The sequence below is a fragment of the Schistocerca nitens genome, chromosome 11, assembly GCF_023898315.1.
Source record: "Schistocerca nitens isolate TAMUIC-IGC-003100 chromosome 11, iqSchNite1.1, whole genome shotgun sequence".
NCBI classification, from domain to species: domain Eukaryota; kingdom Metazoa; phylum Arthropoda; class Insecta; order Orthoptera; family Acrididae; genus Schistocerca; species Schistocerca nitens.
The window spans coordinates 167,118,156-167,144,285 of NC_064624.1; the positions used below are offsets into that span (position 1 = coordinate 167,118,156).

At 43.0% G+C, this 26,130-nt stretch overlaps 1 protein-coding gene across 1 annotated transcript in view; it reads right to left on the minus strand.

Annotated features, from left to right (window-relative positions):
• The window catches only part of LOC126212809 (ankyrin repeat and protein kinase domain-containing protein 1-like), a 155,190-nt gene that overhangs the window by 6,169 nt on the left and 122,891 nt on the right, over positions 1 to 26,130 (minus strand). The window contains exon 2 of the mRNA XM_049940217.1: positions 7,900 to 8,473. Coding sequence (XP_049796174.1) covers positions 7,900 to 8,462 — 563 coding nt within the window. The 5' untranslated portion in view covers positions 8,463 to 8,473. The remainder of the gene's footprint in view (positions 1 to 7,899; positions 8,474 to 26,130) is intronic.

The following is a 26,130-nucleotide window of genomic DNA, read 5'->3' on the forward strand; positions in this document are numbered from 1 at the left end:
CGGAGTACGTGTGGAGTGCACATGTGGGTTTTTTTAGGTTAGAGAATTCCCTCCCTAGGCCCGACAAGACGCCTCCTCAGACGCAGCAAGGTAGGAGTAGGCAAAATGCAACAGGGAATAACAATATTAATGTGCTAATAGTAAACTGCAGGAGCGTCTATAGAAAGGTCCCAGAACTGCTCTCATTAATAAACGGTCACAACGCCCATATAGTACTAGGGACAGAAAGTTGGCTGAAACCAGACGTAAACAGTAATGAAATCCTAAACTCAGATTGGAATGTATACCGCAGAGACAGGCTGGTCAGTGAAGGGGGAGGCGTGTTTATAGGGATAAGAAGTCCAATAGTATCGAAGGAAAGTGACGGAGATCCGAAATGTGAAATAATTTGGGTGAAGGTCACGGTTAAAGCAGGCTCAGACATGGTAATTGGATGTCTCTATAGGCCCCCTGGCTCAGCAGCTGTTGTGGCTGAGCACCTGAAGGATAATTTGGAAAATATTTCAAGTAGATTTCCGCACCATGTTATAGTTCTGGGTGGAGATTTAATTTGCCGGATAAAGAGTGGGAGACTCAAACGTTCATAACGGGTGGCAGGGACAAAGAATCCAGTGAATTTTTTTTAAGTGCTTTATCTGAAAAGTACCTTGAGCAGTTAAACAGAACCGAACTATTTGAAACAGTTAACGCGGAACAGGGAATCAGCGATCATAAAGCGGTTACTGCATCGATGATTTCAGCCGTAAATAGAAATATTAAAAAAGGTAGGAAGATTTTTCTGTTTAGCAAAAGTGACAAAAAGCAGATTTCAGAGTACCTGACTGCTCAACACAAAAGTTTTGATTTAAGTACAGACAGTGTTGAGCATCGGTGGCCAAAGTTCAAAACCATTGTACAATATGCGTTAGATGAGTATGTGCCAAGCAAGATCGTAAGAGGTGGAAAAGAGCCACCGTGGTACAACAACCGAGTTAGAAAACTGCTGCGGAAACAAAGGGAACTTCACAGCAAACATAAACATAGCCAACGCCTTGCAGACAAACAAAAATTACGCGAAGCGGAATGTAATGTGAGGAGGGCCATGCGAGAGGCGTTCAATGAATTCGAAAGTAAAGTTCTATGTACTGACTTGGCAGAAAATCCTAAGAAATTTTGGTCTTGTGTCAAAGCGATAGGTGGATCAAAACAAAATGTCCAGACACTCTGTGACCAAAATGGTACTGAAACACAGGATGACAGAGTAAAGGCCAAAATACTAAATGTCTTTTTCCAAAGCCGTTTCACAGAGGAAGACTGCACCGTAGTTCCTTCTCTAGATTGTCGCACAGATGACAAAATGTTAGATATGGAAATAGACGACAGAGGGATAGAGCAACAATTAAAATCGCTCAAAAGAGTAAAGGCCGCTGGACCTGATGGGTATACCAGTTTGATTTTACACAGAGTACGCGAAGGAACTTGCCCCCCTTCTTGCAGCGGTGTACCGTAGATCTCTAGAAGAGCGTAGCGTTCCAAAGGATTGGAAAAGGGCACAGGTCGCCCCCGTTTTCAAGAAGGGACGTCGAACAGACGTGCAGAACTATAGACCTATATCTCTAACGTCGATCAGTTGTAGAATTTTGGAACACGTATTACGTTCGAGTATAATGACTTTTCTGGAAACTAGAAGTCCACGAGACTCAAGAGGGCCATAGACACAGGTTCACAGGTAGATGCCGTGTTTCTTGACTTCCGCAAGGCGTTCCATACAGTTCCCCACAGTCGTTTAATGAACAAAGTAAGAGCATATGGACTATCAGACCAATTGTGTGACTGGATTGAAGAGTTCCTAGATAACAGAACGCAGCATGTCGTTTTCAATGGAGAGAAGTCTTCCGAAGTAAGAGTGATTTCAGGTGTGCCGCAGGGGAGTGTCGTAGGACCGTTGCTGTTCACAATATACATAAATGACCTTGTGGATGACATCAGAAGTTCACTGACGCTTTTTGCGGATGATGCTGTGGTATATCGAGAGGTTGGAACGATGGAAAATTGTACTGAAATGCAGGAGGATCTGCAGCGAATTGACGCATGTTGTAGGGAATGGCAATTGAATGTCAATGTAGACAAGTGTAATGTGCTGCTAATACATAGAAAGAAAGATCCCTTATTATTTAGCTACAATATAGCAGCTCAGGAACTGGAAGCATTTAATTCCGTAAATTATCTGGGAGTACGCATTAGGAGTGATTTAAAATGGAATGATCATATAAAGTTGATCGTAGGTAAAGCAGATGCCAGACAGATTCATTGGAAGAATCCTAAAGGAAACGCAATCCGAAAACAAAGGAAGTAGGTTACAGTACGCTTGTTCGCCCACTGCTCGAATACTGGTCAGCAGTGTAGGATCCGTACCATATGAGGTTGATAGAAGAGATAGAGAAGATCCAACGGAGAGCAGCGCGCTTCGTTACAGGATCATTTAGTAATCGCGAAAGCGTTACAGAGGTGATAGATAAACTCCAGTGGAAGACTCTGCAGGAGAGACGCTCAGTAGTTCAGTACGGACTTTCGTCGGAGTTTCGAGAAAATACCTTCGCCGAGGAGTCAAACAGTATATTGCTCCCTCCAACGTATATCTCGCGAAGAGACCGTGAGGATAAAATTAGAGAGATTAGAGCCCACACAGAGGCATACCGACAGTCCTTCTTTCCAGGAACAGTACGAGACTGGAATAGAAGGGAGAACCGATAGAGGTACTCAGGGTACCCTCCGCCACACACCGTCAGGTGGCTTGCGGAGTATGGATGTAGATGTAGATTGTTTCTATTATTTGTGAGTTGTTCAACGTGGCATACTCTGTCGAGAGTATCGCTGTCTCCAATTCAATTCCAGTTCCAGCATTAATTACAGCGACATACTCCAAGAGATCGTGTAGCGCAGCGGCCGTTAGTCCCTAATGTAGAATAACATCAGTGTCTGCCACATACATAAAGTCTTTCAAGCTGTATAATTTTGGATGTTTAAAGCTGCAATCCTCTAAGTTTGACACGGGTTCGTAATGTACCACGTCTCAAAAATTCGACTCTTTCATCGAATACACTCAGTACGAAACCTACTGACAAGTGTGACATACGTATCCGCCTCCTGCCACTTGGGTCTGGATGAGGTAACCGTTCGTTACCGGAGACTGACAGGTGCGCCTCTGGAAGCTGAACGAGTTTCTGCCGCCACCTCGTTCGCGCAGTTCGATACCTCTGTGGGGAGCTGCGCTTGCGTCTCACTGTACTTCCGCGGGGGCGGGTGTGTGGATGACAGGTCCAGGCTGAGTAGTGCGACTGGAACCTCCCTCCGAAGTTTCATTTACTTTCTGGACTGCTCGTTGGACCTTTTCGCGCTTCAGTCGACCAGTTTGTGTCTGCTGTTCTGAGCTGACTCATACTAGCATCTCCCGACATTCACTAAGACACAAAGACTGCAGCGGAGAGCTGCGATAAGCTCTCAGACTCACCGCAGCTCGCAGCAGAGGTCCGCACGCGGCGGCCGCTGAAGGCAGCGGAATGTGCGCGAGTCTGGTTTGGAAATTTCTTTAGCAAACAGACAAAAATAACTTCATTGTTCTGCAAGGCGATTGGTGCTCGACTGTCAGAAAGGTGGAAACAAAATAAAATCTGAAACTAATAACGTATATCAGCCTTCGGTAATTATGTGAATGTATTTTCACTTGGTACCTCCCGGCCAAAGATATCCGTTTTGCTTTCATGTGACGCGAGAGTAAACGAAGGAGAAACAGCAAAACCACTGAACGTTAACACGGGTCACGTGGAGACTGCCCACTATAATTCAGACTTCTCTGCGCATCAGCCTCGGATCTACGATATTTGCAAACCGGGTCAATACTAAAAAAATCGAATTTTCAAAAGTACCCTATGTGCATCTTGTAAAACACATCATTCTGAAAACTTTGAAACAAAAACATACGTGTTCGAGAAAATATAAGACATGTTATTTGGCCTTTAGTGTGCCGAAGTGCAGTGCCACACCTCTTAACACAGCGTTCTCTTACTGCACTGCACATCACTGCACTTCGCACTGTGGAACTCAAATGAGTATTTTGTAACGGATGCCATCGAACTACATTCAGGACAGCGGAAATTAAAATGTCCTTTGATTTTAAACAAAATAACCTCGCAATCAATACTGGATGGAATTTTTTGTAGCCGGAAGAAGAAGAACTCTTCAGAAAATTTGGATTTTTTTATTGCCTAATAGCTAATAACTTTCTGTTCAGTGACATAAAATGAAGTATAGGATACGCAAAACCAGGTAAGACACGAGACAAGCAAGACAGTACATATTTCTTCAATCCTTGCGTTTTTTTCTCACTAATCTTGCTCCAGCTTTACATGCCGTGCTTTCCTTTCTGCGAAAGAATCTGTTACCTCATCAAAATTCGTCAAATGTTTTGCTACGTGAAAAATCGAAATGTCGTTGTCTAATACTCAAAAAGCTTTTAATACAAATAGTACCAAAGACTGGTGTTGTTTCTCGATCTCATTACGTCTATTTTCACTGTTTGCAGGACGAAAGAAAATAGGCCTTTCTAATATTGCAGCAGCTGTAACACACACCAAACAAGCGAGATTGTTTTGGTAATAATGGTCATTTTTATAATACGGCAGAATATAACTCTGCCAAGTAATAATATGAAATGCCTGTTTGGCCTACTACAAGCAAAAGGCTTTATGTTAGGAAATAGTTTCATGTTTCATTCATAAGCTCCCATTTCTTAAGCATGAGCTCGAAAAGTAGAAAAGTAGTAGTAAGAAAATTTTGTATAAATTTGGAACCTCCCCGTTTCTTCTCCTTCCTCGTTCTAACAAAATCTTCTCATCCCTAATTCTGTAACTATTCCTATCATTGTCAAAGCTCATTCTCCAGTTAACTCTACTAACTCTGCCAGAATCACCGGTTTAGTAATTATCCAGCGATTATTCTCCGGTTAGGCGTTATTACGTGTTCGTACAACGCGTTTTCCACGCTGCTCCCAGAATGGAACTTAAGCGGCTGCTAACCAGGAAATGTACAACTTGCCCTCTCTAGTGTAGCGACCTGGTCAAAAACTGTCAAACTTTCATTTTCTTTGATTCAGCGACAAGATATTACGTTAATATTTCCTATCTTTTATTCCTGTTGGTCGTTCATTTCCACTCTGGTAGTCTGAATCTATGGACGTAGCTATTCGCTCATCATCTGCATACCGGTCAGTCACATACACATACTACATTCACCCGTGCGGCTTTATTCCGCTCAGCTCGTGTAGCCCCGTCTCCTCTTGTCTGCAGGAAAGTTTATTTCCAGATGCGACGAGGATTCCCCTGGCAGGTACATCACGTACACTATGCACGCATTCAAAAATCAACTTATGATTCATTCATAAATCAACTTAGAATGTGATCAAAAATGTTCAAAAAGCAACAGGGATGAGCTTCAAACTCTTTTGAATAATCAATAGACCAATGTGCTCTAGATGCTAGATGCTTTGTGAAATAAGGTTATTTTTCCTCGCCACCGAAATTCCCCCCCCCCCCCCCCGCCCCTCGCCATCGAAATTGCCGCCTGGTTCAGATACTCTGGTTTGCTGCGTACACAACCAACAGCGACATTCCTGTTTCCAGAAGCGGGAGAAAGTACTACTCAGACGCGACTCAACTGCGCATGCGCGTGCTTCCGCTCGTAACTGCTTAAATGAATCTGATGTAAACAGTTGTGACGTCATGCTCATCGGAGGTAATTTGTTGTTACGAAGCACTGCATTGTCTTCCTACAGCCTTTCACACATTTTGCTGTTGGCAGACGCTTGTATGAGCACTGTGTTTTTTTTTTTTTGTTTATACATGAAGCATTTCCTTTGCAATTTAAATTTCATTCCCTCGTTCATATTTTGTTGCTGCAGTATTATTCTGGAGTAGCGGAATACAGTAATGTCCTTTGTTAGAGTATCGGTTATTACCACTCAAAATGACAAAAAATTAACTGAAAACTAAATCAATGAAAAACTCCCGGGATTCTAGAAAATTCCCGTTTTTCCCGGATTTCATGCGGATGAAAAAATTCCTGGGTCTTTCCCGGATCTTCCGGGTCATATACACCATGTAATAGTCTCTTGTTAGGAATGGTATCAAACCCTTCTGGAAATCTAGGAATATGGTTTCGATCTTAGATCCCTTGTAGACAGCACTCATTACTTCATGGGAATAAATAGCTAGCTGTGTTTCACACGAACGATATTTTCTGAATCCGTGTTGGTTATGTATCAATAAGTCATTTTCTTCAAGGTGATTTATAATGTTAAAGTACAGTATGTGCTCATCCTCCTGCAAATTGAGGTCAGTGATACGGGTCTGTAATTAAATGGATTACTCCTATTTCCTTCCTTGAGTATTGGTGTGACCTGTGCTGCTTTCCAGTCTTTAGGAACAGACCTTCCGCCAAGTGAACAGTTGTATATGATTGCTAAGAAAGGCACTGTTGTGTCTGCATACTCTGAAAGGAACCTGATTCGTATTCCATCTGGACCAGAAGACTCTCCTTTCTTAAGTGATTTGAGTTGTTTCACAACACCTAAAATATGTACTTTTATGTCACTCATGCTAACAGCTGTTCTGGTTTCGAATTCTGGAATATGTACGTCGTCTTCTTTCGTGAAGGAATTACGGAAAACTGTATTTAGTAACTCCGGTTTAGTGACACCATCATCATTGTGGAAACTCTGCTGTTGGTTATATATATATATTCAGTAGGACCAACTATCTTTGCCCACGTCGGTTGCTCTTTTCTAAAAATAAAAGATAACTATACCATGGAATTAGGCAAAACTTCTCCTCGGTGAATCAAATCCACTACTGCGATAATTAACAGCTCAATAGTTGGAAAGAAAAACGTAGGTACAAAGAAGCTAACTGCGAAGAAACCATGGAAAACATAAGAAATCCTTCAGTTGATCAATCAAAGACAGAATCAAAAATATTCAGGAAAATTCAGTAATAGAATGTATGAGTCTGGCAATATACAATCTGACTTTGAGAGAAATATAATCATCACGATTTGGGAGACTGCAAGAGCAGAGAAGTGTGAGAATTATCGCACAATCAGCTTAACAGCTCTAGCATCCCAGTTGCTAAGAAGGATAATACACAGGAGAACGGAAAAGAAAATTGACGTTCCGTAACGTTCATAGGATTTGTGGTCCTGGCGAAAGCGTTCGGCAATATCAAATGTTGCAAGATGTTTGAAATTCTGAGAAAAATACGGGTAAACCATAGGAGAAGTCAAGTAATTTGCAATATGTACAAGAGGCAAGAAGGTAAAAAAAAGAGTGGAAGACGAAGAGCGAAGTATTCGGGTTAAAAAGGGTGTCAGATAGGGATGTAATCCTTCCGCCTCTACTGTTCAATCTATATACCGAAGAAGCGATGACGGAAATAATGGAAAGACTGAAGACTGGAATTAAAATTCAGGGTGATATGATGTAAGATTTGCTGATGACCGATTCCCTCAGTGACAGTGAAGAAGAATTACAGGGTTTGCTGAATGGAACGGACAGTCTAATAAGTACAGAATATGGAATCGGAGTAAATCAGAGAAAGGCGAAATTGATAAGAAGCAGAAGAAGTGAAAACAGCGAGAGACTTAGCATCGTGACCGACGATCAGTAAGTAGATGACATTAAGGTGTTATGCTATGTAGGCAGCGAACAAACCAAGGGCGAACAAAGCAAGGGCGAACAAAGCAAGGGCGAACAAAGCAAGGGCGAACAAAGCAAGGGCGAACAAAGCAAGGGCGAACAAAGCAAGGGCGAACAAAGCAAGGGCGGCGTCAAATTCTCACTAGGACTGCCAAAAAGGGAATCTTGCTTACCTGGCTTCTGCTGGTGGCTCACCGAGCATACTGCTGACTTCAATGACTTCTTGCGGGTACTCGAGCAGAGCGTCTGCCCAGCCCCGCGTGGCCATCACCTGCAGGTGGTCCTTTATGAAGGCGACGGCAGCCCTGGTGGCGTCCGGGCACGAGTGCCTCACTGCCCTGACGGCCGTCGCCGCTGCGGTCTCGACGGCCAACTGCGAGATCAGCTGCCGCTCGCAGGCAGCCTTCAGGGCCGACAAGCCGTATTTGTCGGCCGCCGAGAGCAGCTGGGGGGCCGTGTCGGGCAGCTGGGGGGCCTGCAGGGTATACGCGTAGGCCACCAGGAGCTTCAGCACCGGGCCCTCCACGTCGTCGATGCTCACCTGGCCGCTGCTGGCCTCCAGCATGTCGTGCGCGAACATCGCTGCGAACACGGGGCTCGCGGCTGCCAACACGGCCCTGTGAGCCGCCACCCTCGTCTCGCCCGCCACTAGCGTCACCAGGGAGCCTTCACCCCCGTCTAGCAGGGCGGCCAGGGCCTCGGTTGTGGTGTTCTGAACCTCCGTAACTGCCGACATGGTGGGTAGTCCTGAAACACAGTACCACTGAGCAGCCCTCACACTGCAACCTCAACACTTGTGCGAGGCGCATGCAGACCTGTATGAAATGAAACAACAGCTGTGAAAGTGTTGTCCACCCTAAATCAATTGCAACGTCACCAGTTTCCTTAAAATGACAAGGGTCCGTACTGCTTCGCGATCACCTAACGTTTGTAACTACCAGTGCGGTGCTACGATAGACTGCTTTACCTTCTAAAAATGTTATCGTTCTCAGTCAAAAGATGGTTTATATATGTCATAGCAAAAAAATGGCAAAGCAACAAACTTCTTTCAGCCCTAAAGTTACAGGACTTATATTTAAATCCAAGCTCGTGGCACCTCTGAGAAAAATTTTCTTCCTCCTTATCTCAGGTTCCTCAGATCCGTGACCTCATCAGAAGCAATGTACATGTAATGCAGAAATCAGTTTCCTCGGTGAATTTCTCAGGGTAGGCACGATTAAACTTGACCGGCCACCGTGGCCGAGTGGTTCTAGGCGATTCAATCCGGAACCGCGCGCCTCCTACGGTCACAGGTTCGAATCCTGCCTCGGGCATGGATGTGTGTGATGTCCTTAGGTTAGTTAGGTTTAAGTAGTTCTAGGTTCTATTGGACTGATGACCTGCGATGTTAAGTCCCATAGAGCTCAGAGCCATTTGAGCCGTTTTGAACCACTGTAAATTCATTGGTATGTTTAACTCTCCTTTGAACAGATTGATATCTGCGTCTTCTTTCTTCAGAAAAACATGCAGCGCCCACCTCCGTGGTAAAGAATGCTGCATAATACAATCTTAAATCATGTCGCCATTTTATCCGAATGTTGCAAGCTATGGTGTACCAAGGTATTTCCAGGTTGAGCAGTTTAGGAATGAAACTCGTTGCCTCCATTTCCAGAACGTGTGTTGTGGAACTTTCGCACAAATATATATTTCTATCTCGTTTTGGCGTGGACGTCTCTATCACAGTTCCGACATCACTCTTGACTCTCCTGGTCGTATGAGGGGCAAACGACGGAGTCAGTGAAGTAGTTCCACACCCTACAGTGTAAACTGGTTTCCTAAATTCAGAGTCCGCAGCTCGTGGTCGTGCGGTAGCGTTCGCGCTTCCCACGCCGGGGTTCGATTCCCGGCGGGGTCAGTGATTTTCTCTGCCTCGTGATGACTGGGTGTTGTGTGATGTCCTTAGGTTAGTTAGGTTTAAGTAGTTCTAAGTTCTAGGGGACTGATGACCATAGCTGTTAAATCCCATAGTGCTCAGAGCCATTGAACCTAAATTCAGACAAGTGGGTTTCGCGAGAACGGCATCCACCTTTTTCGAAACGTGCCGACTTAGCATCTCCATTCCACCAGCGTAAGAGGTCTGCCGCATCGTTACGGTGCCAGCAGAGCGCCTAAGAATTCGTCCGAAGGCTTCTGTCGCGCCCGTTCGACGTGGATGGAGACGCCGAGGCAGTGCTGTACAGAGCGTAGCGCCGGAGGTCAGCGCAGGGTCGCAGGCCAACACGTACACTGCAGGCTTCTGGAAGCCACCCAGCGAACCCAAGTCTTCCTTTACCATCCCTCGTCAGTTAATTGTACATTTGCTTCCGTTTTACATCGCTTTGTCGTTTTTTCGCCTCCCCATACCAAGCATGCACTCACTGTTATAGGCTCAAAACTTTGGACACTGGCGTTGTAATCGCATAATGAACGACTTTTTGCTCTTGTTTACAGGTATTGTTACCGTATTTTCCTACATCCAAGTGCTGCTGCATGTCAATAAACGAAGTGGTAAAAGCTGTAAAGCCGTTTACATTTCCTTACAGTCTTCGAGCATCGACATGTTCCTCGTCTAAGAATCAGACGTCATTGTCTTATAAATGTTTAATGTATCCTGAGATCAGTGGTGTAGTATTCTACTTTATTGTGGCACTCGCAATGCGACTGAAGTTTACACTGAGCTTTCGCAGATCCTTTCATTCAAACGGTTTTCTAGGTAATCACAAGTTTGCCAAGATACTGAGCGGGATCGCGTCTGAATTATTAGTAGACAGAGCCATGGTCCCGATCACCTTCAGCATATTTTGGAGAGACAATCTTCGTGCGTGTCTGCGCCATGTAACCGGCAGAGAAACGTGTGTGAAATGCAAGTAGTGGACTGGATATGCAGGGCGTGGCGGTGAGACACTCTGGACTCTCATTCGGGAGGACAGTGGTTCGACCACACACCGTGCAGTGGTCTGCAGCAGGTCTGCAGACGAAGGGCGAATGAGTGAATGGCTGCTTGTCATTTGTGTCTTCTGCACCGGTTTTCTGTTTGCTGTCCGCCCACACAGGTTTTTCTTCATAGAGTCTCAATAGGAGTGCCGTGATGGTGCCCTAGAAGAGACATGACCTTTAAGGCAGCCCTACCGATCTTCTTTACCGAATGTTCCACAAATTGCAACAGGTATTTAGCTGTCTGTGTGTCGTTTCCCAGGAAAACCGTGAGGAAGTGGTCTCATTTCGTCCATCATTAAAGTTGTTTACAAGCTTTCCAATGAGTACGATGTGCATTAAACTACTTTTCAATATTTATATAATTTCCAATGGTGGTCATGTTTTCTTCTTCAGTGTAATTTCCGTGTGTGGGTCACACAAGTCAGAAACGATTTCACGGTGCCATCAATTTGGAATCTTTACAGTCGCCTCATCAGTATGAATTGCAGACTTCTTTATTCTTTTTCCATCCAAATTCGAAATTAATCAGCAAAAGCACTCTACGCCCTCTCGAAGGTTTTTTATTAATGAGAAAACATTTGACTGAGCTTTTGATATTAATAGATCACTTTCTTCCACCCCTCAGAGGCGTTTTCGATGTGATGGGGCCTTCCACTGTAATTCCACATGTCTGATGGCATCTGGTCTGTATCAACCAACTGGTCCAGAAATAAATAATCGGCGAAACTAGTTTTTCAGACAGTATTTTCTGAATAGACAGCCAACAATGATCCAATATTTCTAAGACAATATATCGTACTCCGGATAGATTGTTAGATAACAATGTCTTTCTTCGTTTTTCTTAAGAGGGGACTTGTTTCCACGTCGTTGATTAAAATGAAAATTGCAACTCGTAATCTCTGGTTCAGGAAATAAATTTCCAGCTGATTGGAACGGACATTCGCAATTTCCAGAGTCATTATGAGAATCAGCAGGGTTCCATCCGAGCACATTTTTATTTGCTAAGTAATAGTAAATATTAGGACTATATAGTGTGTGTCAAATAGTGAGATGCATTCTGACTCCTAACATGTACACAATTGTCTTTCATGATTCTAACGAACTGTTAACAGTGGTTAAATTGCGCTCTGTGCAAAATTCTGCCAGGCAGCTTCCCCTTTCATTCCCTTACTTCAGTTCTTTTCTCCTCCAACTTTCTTCCGCCTCATATTGTGCCTATCGATTTCGAGTGCCTCATTACTAGTGTTCATCTCGTTTAATGATCTGACCAATTTCTTTTCTCTCAAAAAGCATTTCCTTAATCTCTTCGTAATTTTCGGAAATAGTTGACGTGCAAGCCAGTACTTCTGTAACTGGTTTGGCTGTGTGTCTGTCCTGGCTGTGGTAACGACTTCACTGTGCAATTGATAGCAGCTCAGATATCAATAAGATGTTAGTGTTTTCGACCGAGAACGATATTAAACAAATTTCCAGTGACCTCGGGGAGAAATCTAAGAGGAGCTATTCTCAAACACACGCATTTCTTGCTACCAGATGCTGAGAAGAAGACAGGCATTGTGAAGAATCTAGCCACATCAAGATCAAGGACCCAGGTTAAAATACATAAGCACAATCAAGCCACTGAGCTAATTATAAAACTACGGGGGCGTTCCATCTGCAACGTTACGCTTTTTTCTCAGCCAATTTCAGTTGGAAAAATGCGAAATTTTGTGATACATCGTGGAACATTTCTGCTTCAGCCCCTACAGCTTCATGGAATTCCATCAGCTGACAGCACTGTATGTAGCCTCCAAAATGGCGTCCGTAAAGGAGAGCTGTTACTGAGTTTCTTTCGGATGAAAACCAGAGCATCGGAGATCTTCATACCCGCTTGCAGAATGTCTGAGGAGATTTGGCAGTGAACAGAAGCACCGCGAGTCGTAGTGCGAGGTGTCTGTCAGCGTCAGAAGAGCTTACTGGTGATCAACGCCTGGCCTAGCAGCGTCATCGTCTCAGCAACGTTGTGCATATCTGGCCGACCTCCACGTGTCGGTCAGCTGCAGACGGCTGTGACTCCTGCGATGTGGGGACGTGCTCTCATTCAAGGTGACCGGTGGATCACTCACAGCTGAACAACCCGCATCTCGCACCTTCCGACTTCCGTCTGTTTGGTCCAACGAAGGATTCACTCCGCGGCAAGCAGTACACGGATGACGGCCGGTCACTGATGCAGCAAGACGTGAGTGGCTGATCAACTGTTTATTCACTCCGTCAGTTTTATCAGTTGAATGAAACAACCAGATGAAACTGGCCATGTCAGCTATATGAACACTTTTTCAACCACTCTGGGTTTGCAATGTAGCTAATTATTACGAATTGTCATCTTACATCGAAAGCGTAGCTTACCACGGAGCTGGGAGGAGAGCAGAATTTTGGTTCTCACGCTGGCACAGCTGATTTCAAGTGAATAACTTCACTACTTTCGGAGATATAAATTTTTACCTAAGGGACGACTGTGATGGATTCATCTATAGCATCAATTGAAACTACAACCAGAAGTACAGGTCCATAAGATCTAATTGTCTGGAATTTTCCTTAGTTTCATTACCACAGATTTATGACTAAATAAAAAGTACTTTGGAAAATAATTATTTCATAGTGTTATGGTTATGTAAGTGTTTTGCAGGGTCTGAGGACATACGTTGAAATTTTATGGAAATTAAGTAAATCTGTGTGTGAAAACATTTCTTGTACAATAGTGGAATTTGTGGCGTATGCCCGACTTAGTTTGGTTTTGTAAAAGGCAGCCAGAAGGGGAGTTGTAAGTAATTTATGTTGTGGAATGGAATCTAATTTTGTCTTCATTAAATTTTATTTAGTTTCGGAATTACGTGATTTCTCGTCTAAATTACCTGCAGTAATCTGATTGGCTGACATTAAAAATACCGGAAGTATACAAGCGCTCGAAATGATTTGGTTGGCTGTTTAATATATTAGCCAATAGGAATTAAGCATATCCCGTGCGTATCAGTATGACTTTGTGCCTCCGATATAGGAGTCGATTAAGTCGTTCGGGAGCCATCTTCTGGTAAACGCCTGTGTTAAATCGCGCTTATCAAATTTATTCCAAAATAAAGAAATTTGTGCGTTTTATTGCTTCTCTTGCCGTTGACAAAGAGCGACTACAGTACTGAATATTTTGTCAAAGCTTGAGATTTGTGAGTGATTTATTTTAGGAGATATTCGCATGTGAACATTTTATCTCGTACACAAACACTGCGCGGCGTGTTTCGTGCAGATTACGAGACATTATATGCATTATAGGAATGTTTCTATACTGAGTCTGGGTGAGTGATTTCACTGACTTTTGTTTTCAAGGTTTATTGGAATGCCGCAATTGTTACATCAGCCCAGAATTTCGCCATTCTGCATGCTTTTCGAGGAGCTGAGTACTGCACAGAGTGCAGGTTATTTCTGGAGGAGACAATATTCCATAAAACCACATTTAGAAAGTCTGTAGAACCAACGTCAAATCCTGACTGTGCGAATACAACACAACTCCATTCGTATTGCTCTCGCACAGATCACGAAGACAAGTTAAGACTTATTACTGCACACACAGAGGCACTTTAATGATTCTTCACACACCCCTGAACGTGAAGGTTCAGCGAAATTATGTGCCGAGACCGTTTTTGTCTACTTCTGAGAAGCTTACACCTCAGTGATAACTCTGCGAGTACTGGAAGCGACAGTCTATTTAAAATCAGGGCTAGTGTTGGCAAAGTTCGTAAGACATTTCGTAATTCATGTCGCCCACATCACAAGATTTGTATAGATAAAAGTCTCTTGCTGTTCGAAGGACGATTATCTTCTAAGCAAGTTATTCCAATCAAGCGAAGTAGATTCGGAATAAAGACATTCGGACTGTGTAAATGTCACAGTGGGTATATTTTAAATTTTATTGTGTATACAGGCGCACCAAGAGAAATTCAGTTCTACAATTTGCGACTAAGTGGCGACGAAGTGGCAACTCTTATGGGACCATATCTGTAACAGGGTCATAATCTGTATGTCAATGACTGGCTGGTACTGCAACCGGACCTGTTCCTCTGGCTTCAAATCATGGTACAGCCGCATGTGGCACTGTTCGTGAGAACAGGCGTAACGTGCCAAAACTGCAGACTAAATTAAAACGAGGAGAAACTGAGTTTAGGTCCTTGCTATCAAGTGGTGCGATACGAGAGACGTGTACATGTTGACCACAAGTCACACACGAATGGTTGAAACAGAGAAGACTGACAAATACTGACGAAAAGATAGAGAAACCGCAGTGTATTGTAGAGAACAAGTCTAGTATGGGTGCAGCTGACCGTTGTGACATGTAACTGAGCTCAGTGGGGTCAGCGCATAAGACTGTGAAATGGTATAAGAAGTATTTTTTTCACATTCTGGATTTGTGCATTCTCCACCGGTGGCAACAGGGCGAAAACTGGCACCCGCAGAGTTTCACCTTTCTCTCGTAAGGGAGATTGTAGAAAAATATGCTACAGAGCGGAGGAAAGCTGGTAGGGGAAGGTACTGCGATGACGAGAATCCTCTGCGATTCACACGGAGACATTTCCCGGCTGTTGTGAGTGAACAACCTGTAAGGGGTCCGCAGGCCCTTACTACTAAATTTGCGCTCACACAGGTCGACAGGGCAACTATCGAGTAGTGTGTGCAGGGCGCGAGAGCTAGAGGGGATTCACCGGAGTGTGGAGAGTGCGGAGTCAGGGTGTGGTAGGTCCTGCGAGGCGGGCAGAGCTGTGCAGAAGCCAGCAGTGGAATTAATGCAAATTACCGGCAAAGGGAGTGGCCAGCGCCGTGGTTTAACCCCTTTGTGTTAGTATTATACGGGAAAGTCAGAAAGTTTAATTATAGAGTGAATTCAGTGATATTAAGTGCCGATATTGAACTCCCGCGTCTACCGCGCCGGCATTACTTGGATTACAGTGATTGGATGTTGCGTGTGACGATTAAGAATAACTAATGAAACCTGTGCTGAGATTAGCAGTCATTAACAGTGTATTGACGAAGGCAGTGGCTGTCTCCTTACTTTGTGCTTTTGCTAAAAATATAGATCTTGTTTGTGAAACTGTGTTGTGTCCTTCTTACCACCAAACAGTACGTATTACAGTATTAGCGAAGGACAATACGGAATGTAACATCCCTTGAGCAGTCCAATCCGATTGCCAGACCATTAGGTACACGGTCACATTAATTAATTATCTAATTTTGGGCTGCTATTTTGATCCCGAACGAGCGGACAAATAAAATAAAATAAAAGGACGTGTTACACCCTTGGCTTACCGTGACAGGACAAGTGCAATTTTCGGACGAGTCGTGCTAATTTTTCAATGTGGAAACAGGACAGTGCATGAACGTTAAGATCGCGATAAGGAACAGTGCATATTTTGAACAATGCGAAATAATAATATCTTACGATCGTGACTAAACTGTTTTTCTTGCCATATTAAATAGCCAAATAGTGTCAATGAACTGTGTTGTAAAGCGCAAACGCGAAAATCCGCGCGAAAAACTGAAAAGTGGACGCTAAAGAAAGACACGTGTGAACAATAAAATAGCAAAACGAGCTAAGATTTCGTCATACAAGTCGTCAGAAGGTGTTTTGTGGTAACAAGTTGACTGAAATTGTTTTTTGCACAGTGAAAATCGGACGGTTTCGAGTGGACCCATAAACTGGTATGCTGACGATAACGTATTGGGGCGACACAATTAGTGAGTGACGTCACGCAGAGCCACGTAGCAGTTGCACCAAAGAGCTTCGATCCGCGAGGTGATTTCACACGACACCACGGCGAGCGACGCGACTTCGAGACAACGAGCGCAGTCCCGGCATCTAGCGGCCGAACTACGAACTACGCCCGCCTGCAGCGCCACAGAGCGGCCGACGGGGAACTACGTCGCCTTGCAGCTGATCTTCAACTTCACGCGAGCTCCAGCGGCGGCACAACCACGCCCATCTCAAACGTCAAAACATCGCGACGCGCGGTAACGTCGGTTGGTGAGTGAAGACGACGGGTTAACATAACAGTAAATTGCAGTGTGCAGTATTCGCGATAAATAAACAGTTTTTTAATGATATTTACGTTAGGAAAAATGCTAAATTGCATTAATTTCAGAAAAGTTGCGAAACATACTCGGAAGTCTAGCATGCTTATTTGTGCACACTGCATTGTATAAATGATAATTGTTTTGATGAATTTACATTTATAGATTTTGTGAGTGTTATGATTATCTTGTTTAAAACATTTTTACATAAATGGTGTATGTGGAAATTGTTACTGGAAATTTAGGTTTTTGAGGGCTGTTATGTTCAGTACTCATGCATGTTGTATCATTTTGGGAATTAACTGAAAGGATTGCAGGGACTGTTTGATTAGTTTCATGGTAATTAGGAGTGTTTTGGGTTATTGGAGGTTATTTTGTATTACTTGCCTGGGCATTAAAAATAAACCAAACATGTCTACTGAAGATAAGCAGGTCTGTGAGGCAGTAGTTGAAAGGAAAGGGATAGGTCAGGAGGATAGAGATGATTCAAGAATCAGTGGTTTGGGATTGTCATTAGGAAGCCCATCAGCACATTCAGCTAGTTATCCCGAGACAAACGACGAGAGATAAATCAATTTCAGAGGATGCAGATATACGGTCGATGTTAGCAGAGTTGCTAAAGAGGACCAAAGCATCAGAGAAGAATTCACAAGAAACAAGATAGAGGGAAGAACGGTTACACAAATCAATAGACTTAATAAAAGAAGAGCACCAAAAAACTAGAGAATTATTAAAGAAATATTCTCAAGAAAGGAGAGAAATATTACACAAATCCATACAAGAAACTAACGCATCATTAGAGAAAAGTCTCAGAAAATCACAAAAGGAAGATTTACGAGAATCAATAGAGAAGAGTTCACAAGAACTCAGAGAATCAATAGAGAAGGGTTCACAAGAATTTAGAGAAAGCTTGGAGTCATGTAAGGAAACTATAGTACAAGAAATCAGAACCTCGTACACAAAGACGGAATGTAATCTGCGGAAGGAAATACAGGAGTTACCAAAACGACTGAAGATGAACGTCAACGAGAGAGAGAGTAAGCTACAGAAAAATATAGACCTGGTCCAGGGAGATGTGGAGAAGATGGAAGGAGAATTAACAAAGAAGACAGAAGACGATATTGAAGAAACTAAAACCGAATTGGGAGAAAGGATCAACAAGGCGACGCAGACGCAGAAACAATGCAACGATGTGGTTGAGGGGATAGGAGATAGGCAAAACCAATTGCCTGTCAATCTGAGAAATGCTATAGCCGTGCAGCGAGAAGAAAATAACCAGAGGGGTGCAATCGAAGGTGAGGACTTCACTTGTGGAATCAAGAGGAAGAAAGGGAATACTAATAATGATCAGTTTGGAGGAGGATTATTGAAGAAATGCTGGCCCAAAAGTCGTCAGTGTGCAGCACTTGAGGACCCACTACGATGCAGACCACTTAGTAATTGGAAAGGAACGTCGGAAGAATTTGCCAAACATTCGTGGAAATTGAACGAGACTTTGGAACAACCCCTGAGTGATAACGTCATGGTATCTGCAGTAAAAAGAAGATTAAATCAGAAAAGGCAAGGAACCGTATCCAGGAGCCTAATTAAAGGTAGAGAGGCCTTAATGAAGATACTGGACCAATTGGAGTCTATTAGATCACAGAAATACAAGCAAGCTAATGATCGAAACAGAGAAGGGAGTAATGACCCAAGGATTCATATTAATCATTCGTCTGATTTCCGAGGAAGAGGCGGAGGAATCGAAAAACTGAAGGACACTCCAGGTGAGGTCCGGCCAAGAGTGAGGGCTATAAGGACCCGAATGAACCTGCTAAGACATGGTTAGGACATTTAGCTGTAAAATGGACATTGAAAGAGGAAAGGGTTTATTTGCATTTGTGCTTTGTGATGTATTACAATTAGAGTTGCATATTTCATGTCAAAGACTATCTCAGAATGGATATAAAACCTGTAATAGCTAAATGGCAGTATAGAATTCATATGTTCTGTATTTAGGTAATGATTTTTAAATATATATGTTGTGTGCTTGTTCATTTGATATTGGACTAGAGAGGACTATTGCTGGTTGAGATGAGAAATTGTAATTTTGGACAATGCCATTTATGTGATGTAATAACCTTTGTAGAAATTGTTGTGGAGGCAGCCCACTACCGGAGTCCAGGATTATTTGACAAATTGAAAATTCATTAATTATTTGTATTGTATGTTCTGTTCAAATGTAGCCATGTTTTAAATCCCTTGCCGATTCTTTTTCACCTGCGGTTCAAAAGAAGTTTTTGAGGGCGGGGATGTAAGGGGTCCGCAGGCCCTTACTACTAAATTTGCGCTCACACAGGTCGACAGGGCAACTATCGAGTAGTGTGTGCAGGGCGCGAGAGCTAGAGGGGATTCACCGGAGTGTGGAGAGTGCGGAGTCAGGGTGTGGTAGGTCCTGCGAGGCGGGCAGAGCTGTGCAGAAGCCAGCAGTGGAATTAATGCAAATTACCGGCAAAGGGAGTGGCCAGCGCCGTGGTTTAACCCCTTTGTGTTAGTATTATACGGGAAAGTCAGAAAGTTTAATTATAGAGTGAATTCAGTGATATTAAGTGCCGATATTGAACTCCCGCGTCTACCGCGCCGGCATTACTTGGATTACAGTGATTGGATGTTGCGTGTGACGATTAAGAATAACTAATGAAACCTGTGCTGAGATTAGCAGTCATTAACAGTGTATTGACGAAGGCAGTGGCTGTCTCCTTACTTTGTGCTTTTGCTAAAAATATAGATCTTGTTTGTGAAACTGTGTTGTGTCCTTCTTACCACCAAACAGTACGTATTACAGTATTAGCGAAGGACAATACGGAATGTAACATCCCTTGAGCAGTCCAATCCGATTGCCAGACCATTAGGTACACGGTCACATTAATTAATTATCTAATTTTGGGCTGCTATTTTGATCCCGAACGAGCGGATAAATAAAATAATAAAAAACGGACGTGTTACAAACCGCAGGAAAGTACGCTAATGCGCAGATGCGTGGTTTGCACGGAACAGTAAGTGCGCCGGAAACTAGAGACCCATGCGAAACTTGCGACGTTCCATTACGCGTTGCACCCTGGTTTGAGACTAATCATACAAAGAAGCATTACTCATCATTGGGAACTAAATCTGAGAAAATTTATTCACACTTCTGGCTGAATAACTAAAAAAATGCAAAAATGTAAGAAATATAAACCTATTTTTATCTTCGCCAAAGCCCAGTAGATGAAACAGGTGTAAAATTATTTAAACGAAGCCTGACTACTTCAGTTTAGTGGCGAATGAACGGACTTGGTGATTGAGATGGCACGCCAGTATAACAAAACCCTTCATTAATCTGCATACGGTACATTTAAATTATTAACACGTAACATGGACACTTATATTCTTCCATCCTTAACAGTACAAATGTATATCACACTCGGTCTACTTGTTCAAAACATGTTTTCCATAACTGATTTAAACGGCTTCGATCAACGAGAAACAACACGCCAACTTTTCTCATTGCGATTTTTCTTGCTACTTTGCCTCTGTTGTCGGTCAATACTGAAAATTAAACTCTTTGTTCTGGAGAGGGGGGGGGGGGCTTAAAATTTGTTGTTCGAATGAGAATGGCTTTGAATCATTAATAGAAAACGGTATTTGAAAAAGGAGTGTAATACACCCTGCTTTCATCTTTTCATGAAAATCAACATATTTTCGACTAATTTGTGGATTATTGGAAAATAGTAGGGGAATAAAAAATTTTATCCCTTATCGTTGTGCAGTCAATCTATTGCACTCTAAATTTCATTTTCATCATGCATTCACACTACTACACATGCTAACCCGAAGTTTACATTGTTTTCGGGCCTGATTTTCGCGCCCAACTTTAATTCCAGTTGTACAGCTTGGTATGTTCTATGGAGCACAGTTTGTTTTAGCAAAATCGAAATGAAAATGCCGAATTTTTGACGTTTTTACGAAATCTTCAATTCTGTGCTTAATTCATTCAGTACTGAAAAGTGCATTGGAAATGTAACTTTGTATTTAAGAACCTTTTGTTGTTAGGTTACTACATGCCAAGTTTCACGTTCGTCATAGCATTAGTTCAGGAGATGCAAGAAGCCAAACTGAAATTGTTTCGGGTGCCTAATTTTTTGGCCGATTAACCTACAATTTTCTGGCTGAATATGGCTCGTAAAGTTCTTTTCATTATTGGTCTTAGGAGAACGCATAAAGTTGTACAAGATGGCCGGCCAAATCTTATTTCTTTACAAAAACGATTGCCCGAGGTACTACAGCTCAAAGTCGGCACAATTTCACGCTGGCTCTGCGCGGGCCGATCCGGTGAAAAAGCTGCGTGCGTTAGTTCCAGTACGACTGGGAGCTTAACAGTCTTTCATTTCTGGGGCCAAATAACTTCAGTCGGCTCCAGGTAAGTTCTGTTGGGTTCATACTGTACTGGTACAGTAGCAAATGCAGCATTTGTAGGCTGTGCGCGATGCTGTGAAAATGAGTGTTATTGATGTTCCTACGACACACATCTGTGGCATAGTACAACGGACACCGTGCAAATGAGGAGTATTTAGCTTTTCATTTTTGCACAGAATAATTGTTATGTTTTCCTAATTTGTTAACTGTCTTTCATAAAATATCGATAGTTGAGAATTTATAATTGAAATGAAATTTCGCGTGCAATATGCACTTAAAAACAAGAAGTTGTGCATTATTCACAAAAAATGATGAATTTTACAAATACGAGATGCAGGTAATTCAAATTGAACGAGACAACCCTGCCCGAGGCAGTACTTGAACCAGTGAACCATGTATTGCAATAAATCACCAAGCCATTACGCTACCGACTCCGCTGTACATTCACTTTTGGTTACGTTGTAGCTATATGTGACAGTCCCTCGGAAAACTTCAAAGCCGATTATCTCTGTGAATTTATGACAAACAGCAAGAACAGCCAATTTATCGGCACTTTTTACCCGTGTTCCACGCGCCCGTCTCACCACGCAACAGGAAGCAGCCTCGGTCATTTTCGTACTGCGCGACAGTGGGAGCACAACGCTGCAGGGCTCGTGACTGCACACGATCTTTGAAATAAAAACTACGTAGCTGAAGCGTGGTTAAGAAAAACGTTAGTGGCTGTTAATGCGTTTGAATATCTTCATGGGCCTTGCCGCTGGTGGGGAGGCTTGCGTGCCTAAGCGATACAGATGGCCGTACCGTAGGTGCAACCACAACGGAGGGGTATCTGTTGAGAGGCCAGACAAACATGTGGTTCCTGAAGAGGGGCAGCAGCCTTTTCAGTAGTTGCAGGGGCAACAGTCTGGATGATTGGCTGATCTGGCTGAAAGCAAGGGGAAACTACAGCCGTAATTTTTCCCGGGGGCATGCAGCTTTACTGTATGGTTAAATGATGATGGCGTCCTCTTGGGTAAAATATTCCGGAGGTAAAATAGTCCCCCATTCGGATCTCCAGGTGGGGACTACTCAAGTGGACGTCATTATTAGCAGAAAAAAACGCGTTCTACGGATCGGAGCGTGGAATGTCAGATCCCTTAATCGGGCAGGTAGATTAGAGAATTTAAAAAGGGAAATGGAAAGTTTAAATTTAGATATAGTGGGAATCCGTGAAGTTCGGTGGCAGGAGGAACAAGACTTTCGGTCAGGTAAATACTGGGTTATAAATACAAAATCAAATAGGGGTAATGCAGGAGTAGGTTTAATAATGAATAAAAGAAATAGGAGTGCGGGTAAGCTACTAGAAACAGCATAGTGAACGCATTATTGTGGCCAAGATAGACACGAAGCCCACGGCTACTACAGTAGTACAAGTTTATATGCCAACTAGCTCTGCAGATGAAGAAATTGATGAAATGTATGATGAGACAAAAGAAATTATGCAGGTAGGGAAGGGAGACGAAAATTTAGTAATCATGAGTGATCGGAATTCGAGAGTAGGAAAAGGGACAGAAGGAAACATAGGTCAATATGGATTGCGGCAGGAATTTATGTTCAATTTTCCTTGAACTTGTTGTTGTGGTCTTCAGTCCTGAGACTGGTTTGATGCAGCTCTCCATGCTACTCTATCCTGTGCAAGCTTCTTCATCTCCCAGTACCTACTGCAGCCTACATCCTTCTCAATCTGCTTAGTGTATTCCTCTCCTGGTATCCCTCTACGATTTTAACCCTTCACGCTGCCCTCCAGTACTAAATTGGTGATCCCTTGATGCCTCAGTACATGTCCTACCAACCGATCCCTTCTAGTCAAGTTGTGCCATGAACTCTCCTCATTAGTTACGTGATCTACCCACCTAATCTTTAACATTCTTCTGTAGCACCACATTTCAAAAGCTTCTATTCTCTTCTTGTCTAAACTATTTATTGTCCATGTTTCACTTCCATACATGGCTACACTCCATACAAATACTTTCACTGACGACTTCCTGACACTTGAATCTATACTCGATGTTAACAAACTTTTCTTCAGAAACGCTTTCCTTGCCATTGCCAGTCTACATTTTATATCCTCTCTACTTCGACCATCATCAGTTATTTTGCTCCCCAAATAGCAAAACTCCTTTACTACTTTTAGTGTCTCATTTTCTAATCTAATTCCCTCAGCATCACCCGATTTAATTCGACCAAATTCCATTATCATAGTTTTGCTTTTGTTGATTTTCATCTTATATCCTCCTTTCAAGACACTGCCCATTCCGTTTAACTGCTTTTCGAAGTCCTTTGCTGTCTGACATATTTACAATGTATCGGCGAACATCAAAGTTTTTATTTCTTCTCCATGGCTATTAATACCTACTCCGAACTTCTTTGTTTCCTTTACTGCTTGCTCAATATACAGATCGAATAGCATCGGAGAGAGGCTACAGCCCTGTCTCACTCCCTTCCCAACCACTGCTTCTCTTTCATGTCCCTCGACTCTTGTAACTGCCATCTACTTACTGTAAAAATTGTAAATAGCCTTTCGCTCCCTGTATTTTACCCCTGCCACCTTCAGAATTTGAAAGAGTATTCCAGTCAACATTGTCAAAAGCTTTCTCTAAATCTACAAATGCCAGAAACGTAGGTTTGCCTTTCCTTAATCTTTCTTCTAAGGTAAGTTGTAGGGTCAGTATTGCCTCACGTGTTCCAACATTTCTGCGGAATCGAAACTGATCTTCCCTGAGGTCGGCTCCTACCAGTTTTTCCATTCGTCTGTAAAGAATTCGCGTTAGTAATTTGCAGCTATGACTTATTAAACTGAAATGACATTTTTTCGAAGGGTGTACTCAACTTTGAAGTAAAAAAAATAAAAAAATAAAAATAAACTTAATTTGTGAAATATAGCGTGTGATGGAGAAAATAAAAATGGAGGTAGAACGTAGGATAAATTATCGTTTTTTGTTATATGGTGCAACAGTTGCTAGACAAATTGGAGGACCAGATCCCACATGAAAGACAAACGCGACTGGAAAAATGCAGACATATATAAAGTGTGTGAAATATTGAAATAAATAGTTCGTTTTTTTATGACTAACTTTCTGTCGTTAATGGATTGCATATCACTTGGAAAAATCCTGTGCTTCAAAATATTTTGAAATTAGACGGATCACTTGGCATTGTTGATTTCCTTGGTGTAGATAATGCTATGGTTCCCATTTCTTTTGGGGGAGGGAACGAGCACTTGAGGAGAGCAAAGTTGGCTGCTGTGACAACACTACTGAGGTGAGTCTGCATTATAGAAATGATTGGCGCATCAAGACTGTGCAGTGTTTTAAAGTACATTTTCTTCAAATGCATTCATGAAGAAAGTTTTCTCCATGACGAACATTACACTGAGGGATGAGCGAAACAGAGCTTCAGTTGATCTACTAAAAACGGATTGTACACTTATTTCAATTACGATGAAAGCTGCCGTGATTTCAGGACAGCATTGTCTCATGGAAAGTGTTGAGATTTGCACGCTCAGCCGAAAAGTACTCCTCTCCATTGTGTTGAGTGTGTTCTGAAGAAAATGTGCAAAAAACAATTATTTTAAAAAGCGTCGGTGTCGATACATCTGTTCCCATTTTCCGTAACTGGAATCTGGGGGCACGAAGGCCATTCTGCGCTCCGTCGTCGCGTCAGCCTCGCTGCCGCACACCCCTCTACCCCACACCAAGAGGTACTTTTTTTCCGCGGGTGTGGCCGCACTGCGCCAGCTGCCCGGGGAAGTCCCGGCCTCTGTGGAGCCTGGGCTGGCCGCGGCGGGCGGCCGCTCCCCGGTGGCAGACCGCTCTCTCTCTCTCTCGCAGTGGCTGTGTGTCTCCTCAGTGTTTCGGCCTTGCAGCCGGAGTATTTGCTTCCGCGCCTCTCAGCAAAACTGCAACCACACCCGAGTATTCTGGCTTTTGAGTTTATATCCCGAAGGAGGATTCCGACGTGGAAGCCGGTTGAGCTACCCGCTCACGCCTTATGACACAACCTTAAACGAATGTAGATATCCGAGTTTCATCTATAGTGCTTCTCGAAATTAAAATGTCAGTTATGTTTTACAACAGTATAAGCAACCCTGCCGTGTTCACGATTCATTGTTAAGTTACCTCGTTTATACAGAAGATATACAAGCATAATATGTGAGACACTAATGAAAAACTTCCGAAATCTTCATTTATTCTGATTTTTCAGATACACAAGTTGGTAGGCGCTACAAACATATCTGTAGTAAAAACGTTCGTAAGTTCATTTAGATGCGAAACAGTTTTACATTTATTTCGAAAAGTATTCGTATTTTCCGGATCTGGCTTGACTGCCGCTGTTGGCGAAATACTAAAATTTATGCTGGTGCGGGACTAACCCGAATGCCGAACAAACTTCCACAGCTCACGTGAATCCCGATTCGTAAAATGCGAATCCATTTCGAAATGTTTACCACAGCTGTAATCGCGCGAGGAGAGTGCCTGCACCTCTGAAGGGCGTTGCAGTGTGACCCGGAGGTGGTATTAACACGGACGTTGTCACCTCGAGTTGAACGTATTTCAGAGTAACTATGTATCATTGTATTTCGATTTAGAATCTCGTAGAGTACACTGGAATATGCAATTGGAATTATCGTGCATTGACGGAGACTATTGGGTTACGATTTGCCAAACTACTCTTGTGACAGCGTAAACACGAGACTGGAGCTGTGGCTTTACCACTTTGAGAAAAGTTTCTCTCTACTCCAAACCACGCTGGGCAGCGGCAGTTTTAGCTCTGGTTTTGTTTCGCCAAGACGCAGAAACATTTCTTACGCAAGGGGACTTTTCTGAGGGAAGTTGTAATTTTCTTTGACTTCTATTCCGACCTCCGTGACAAGCTGCTCTCGTAAA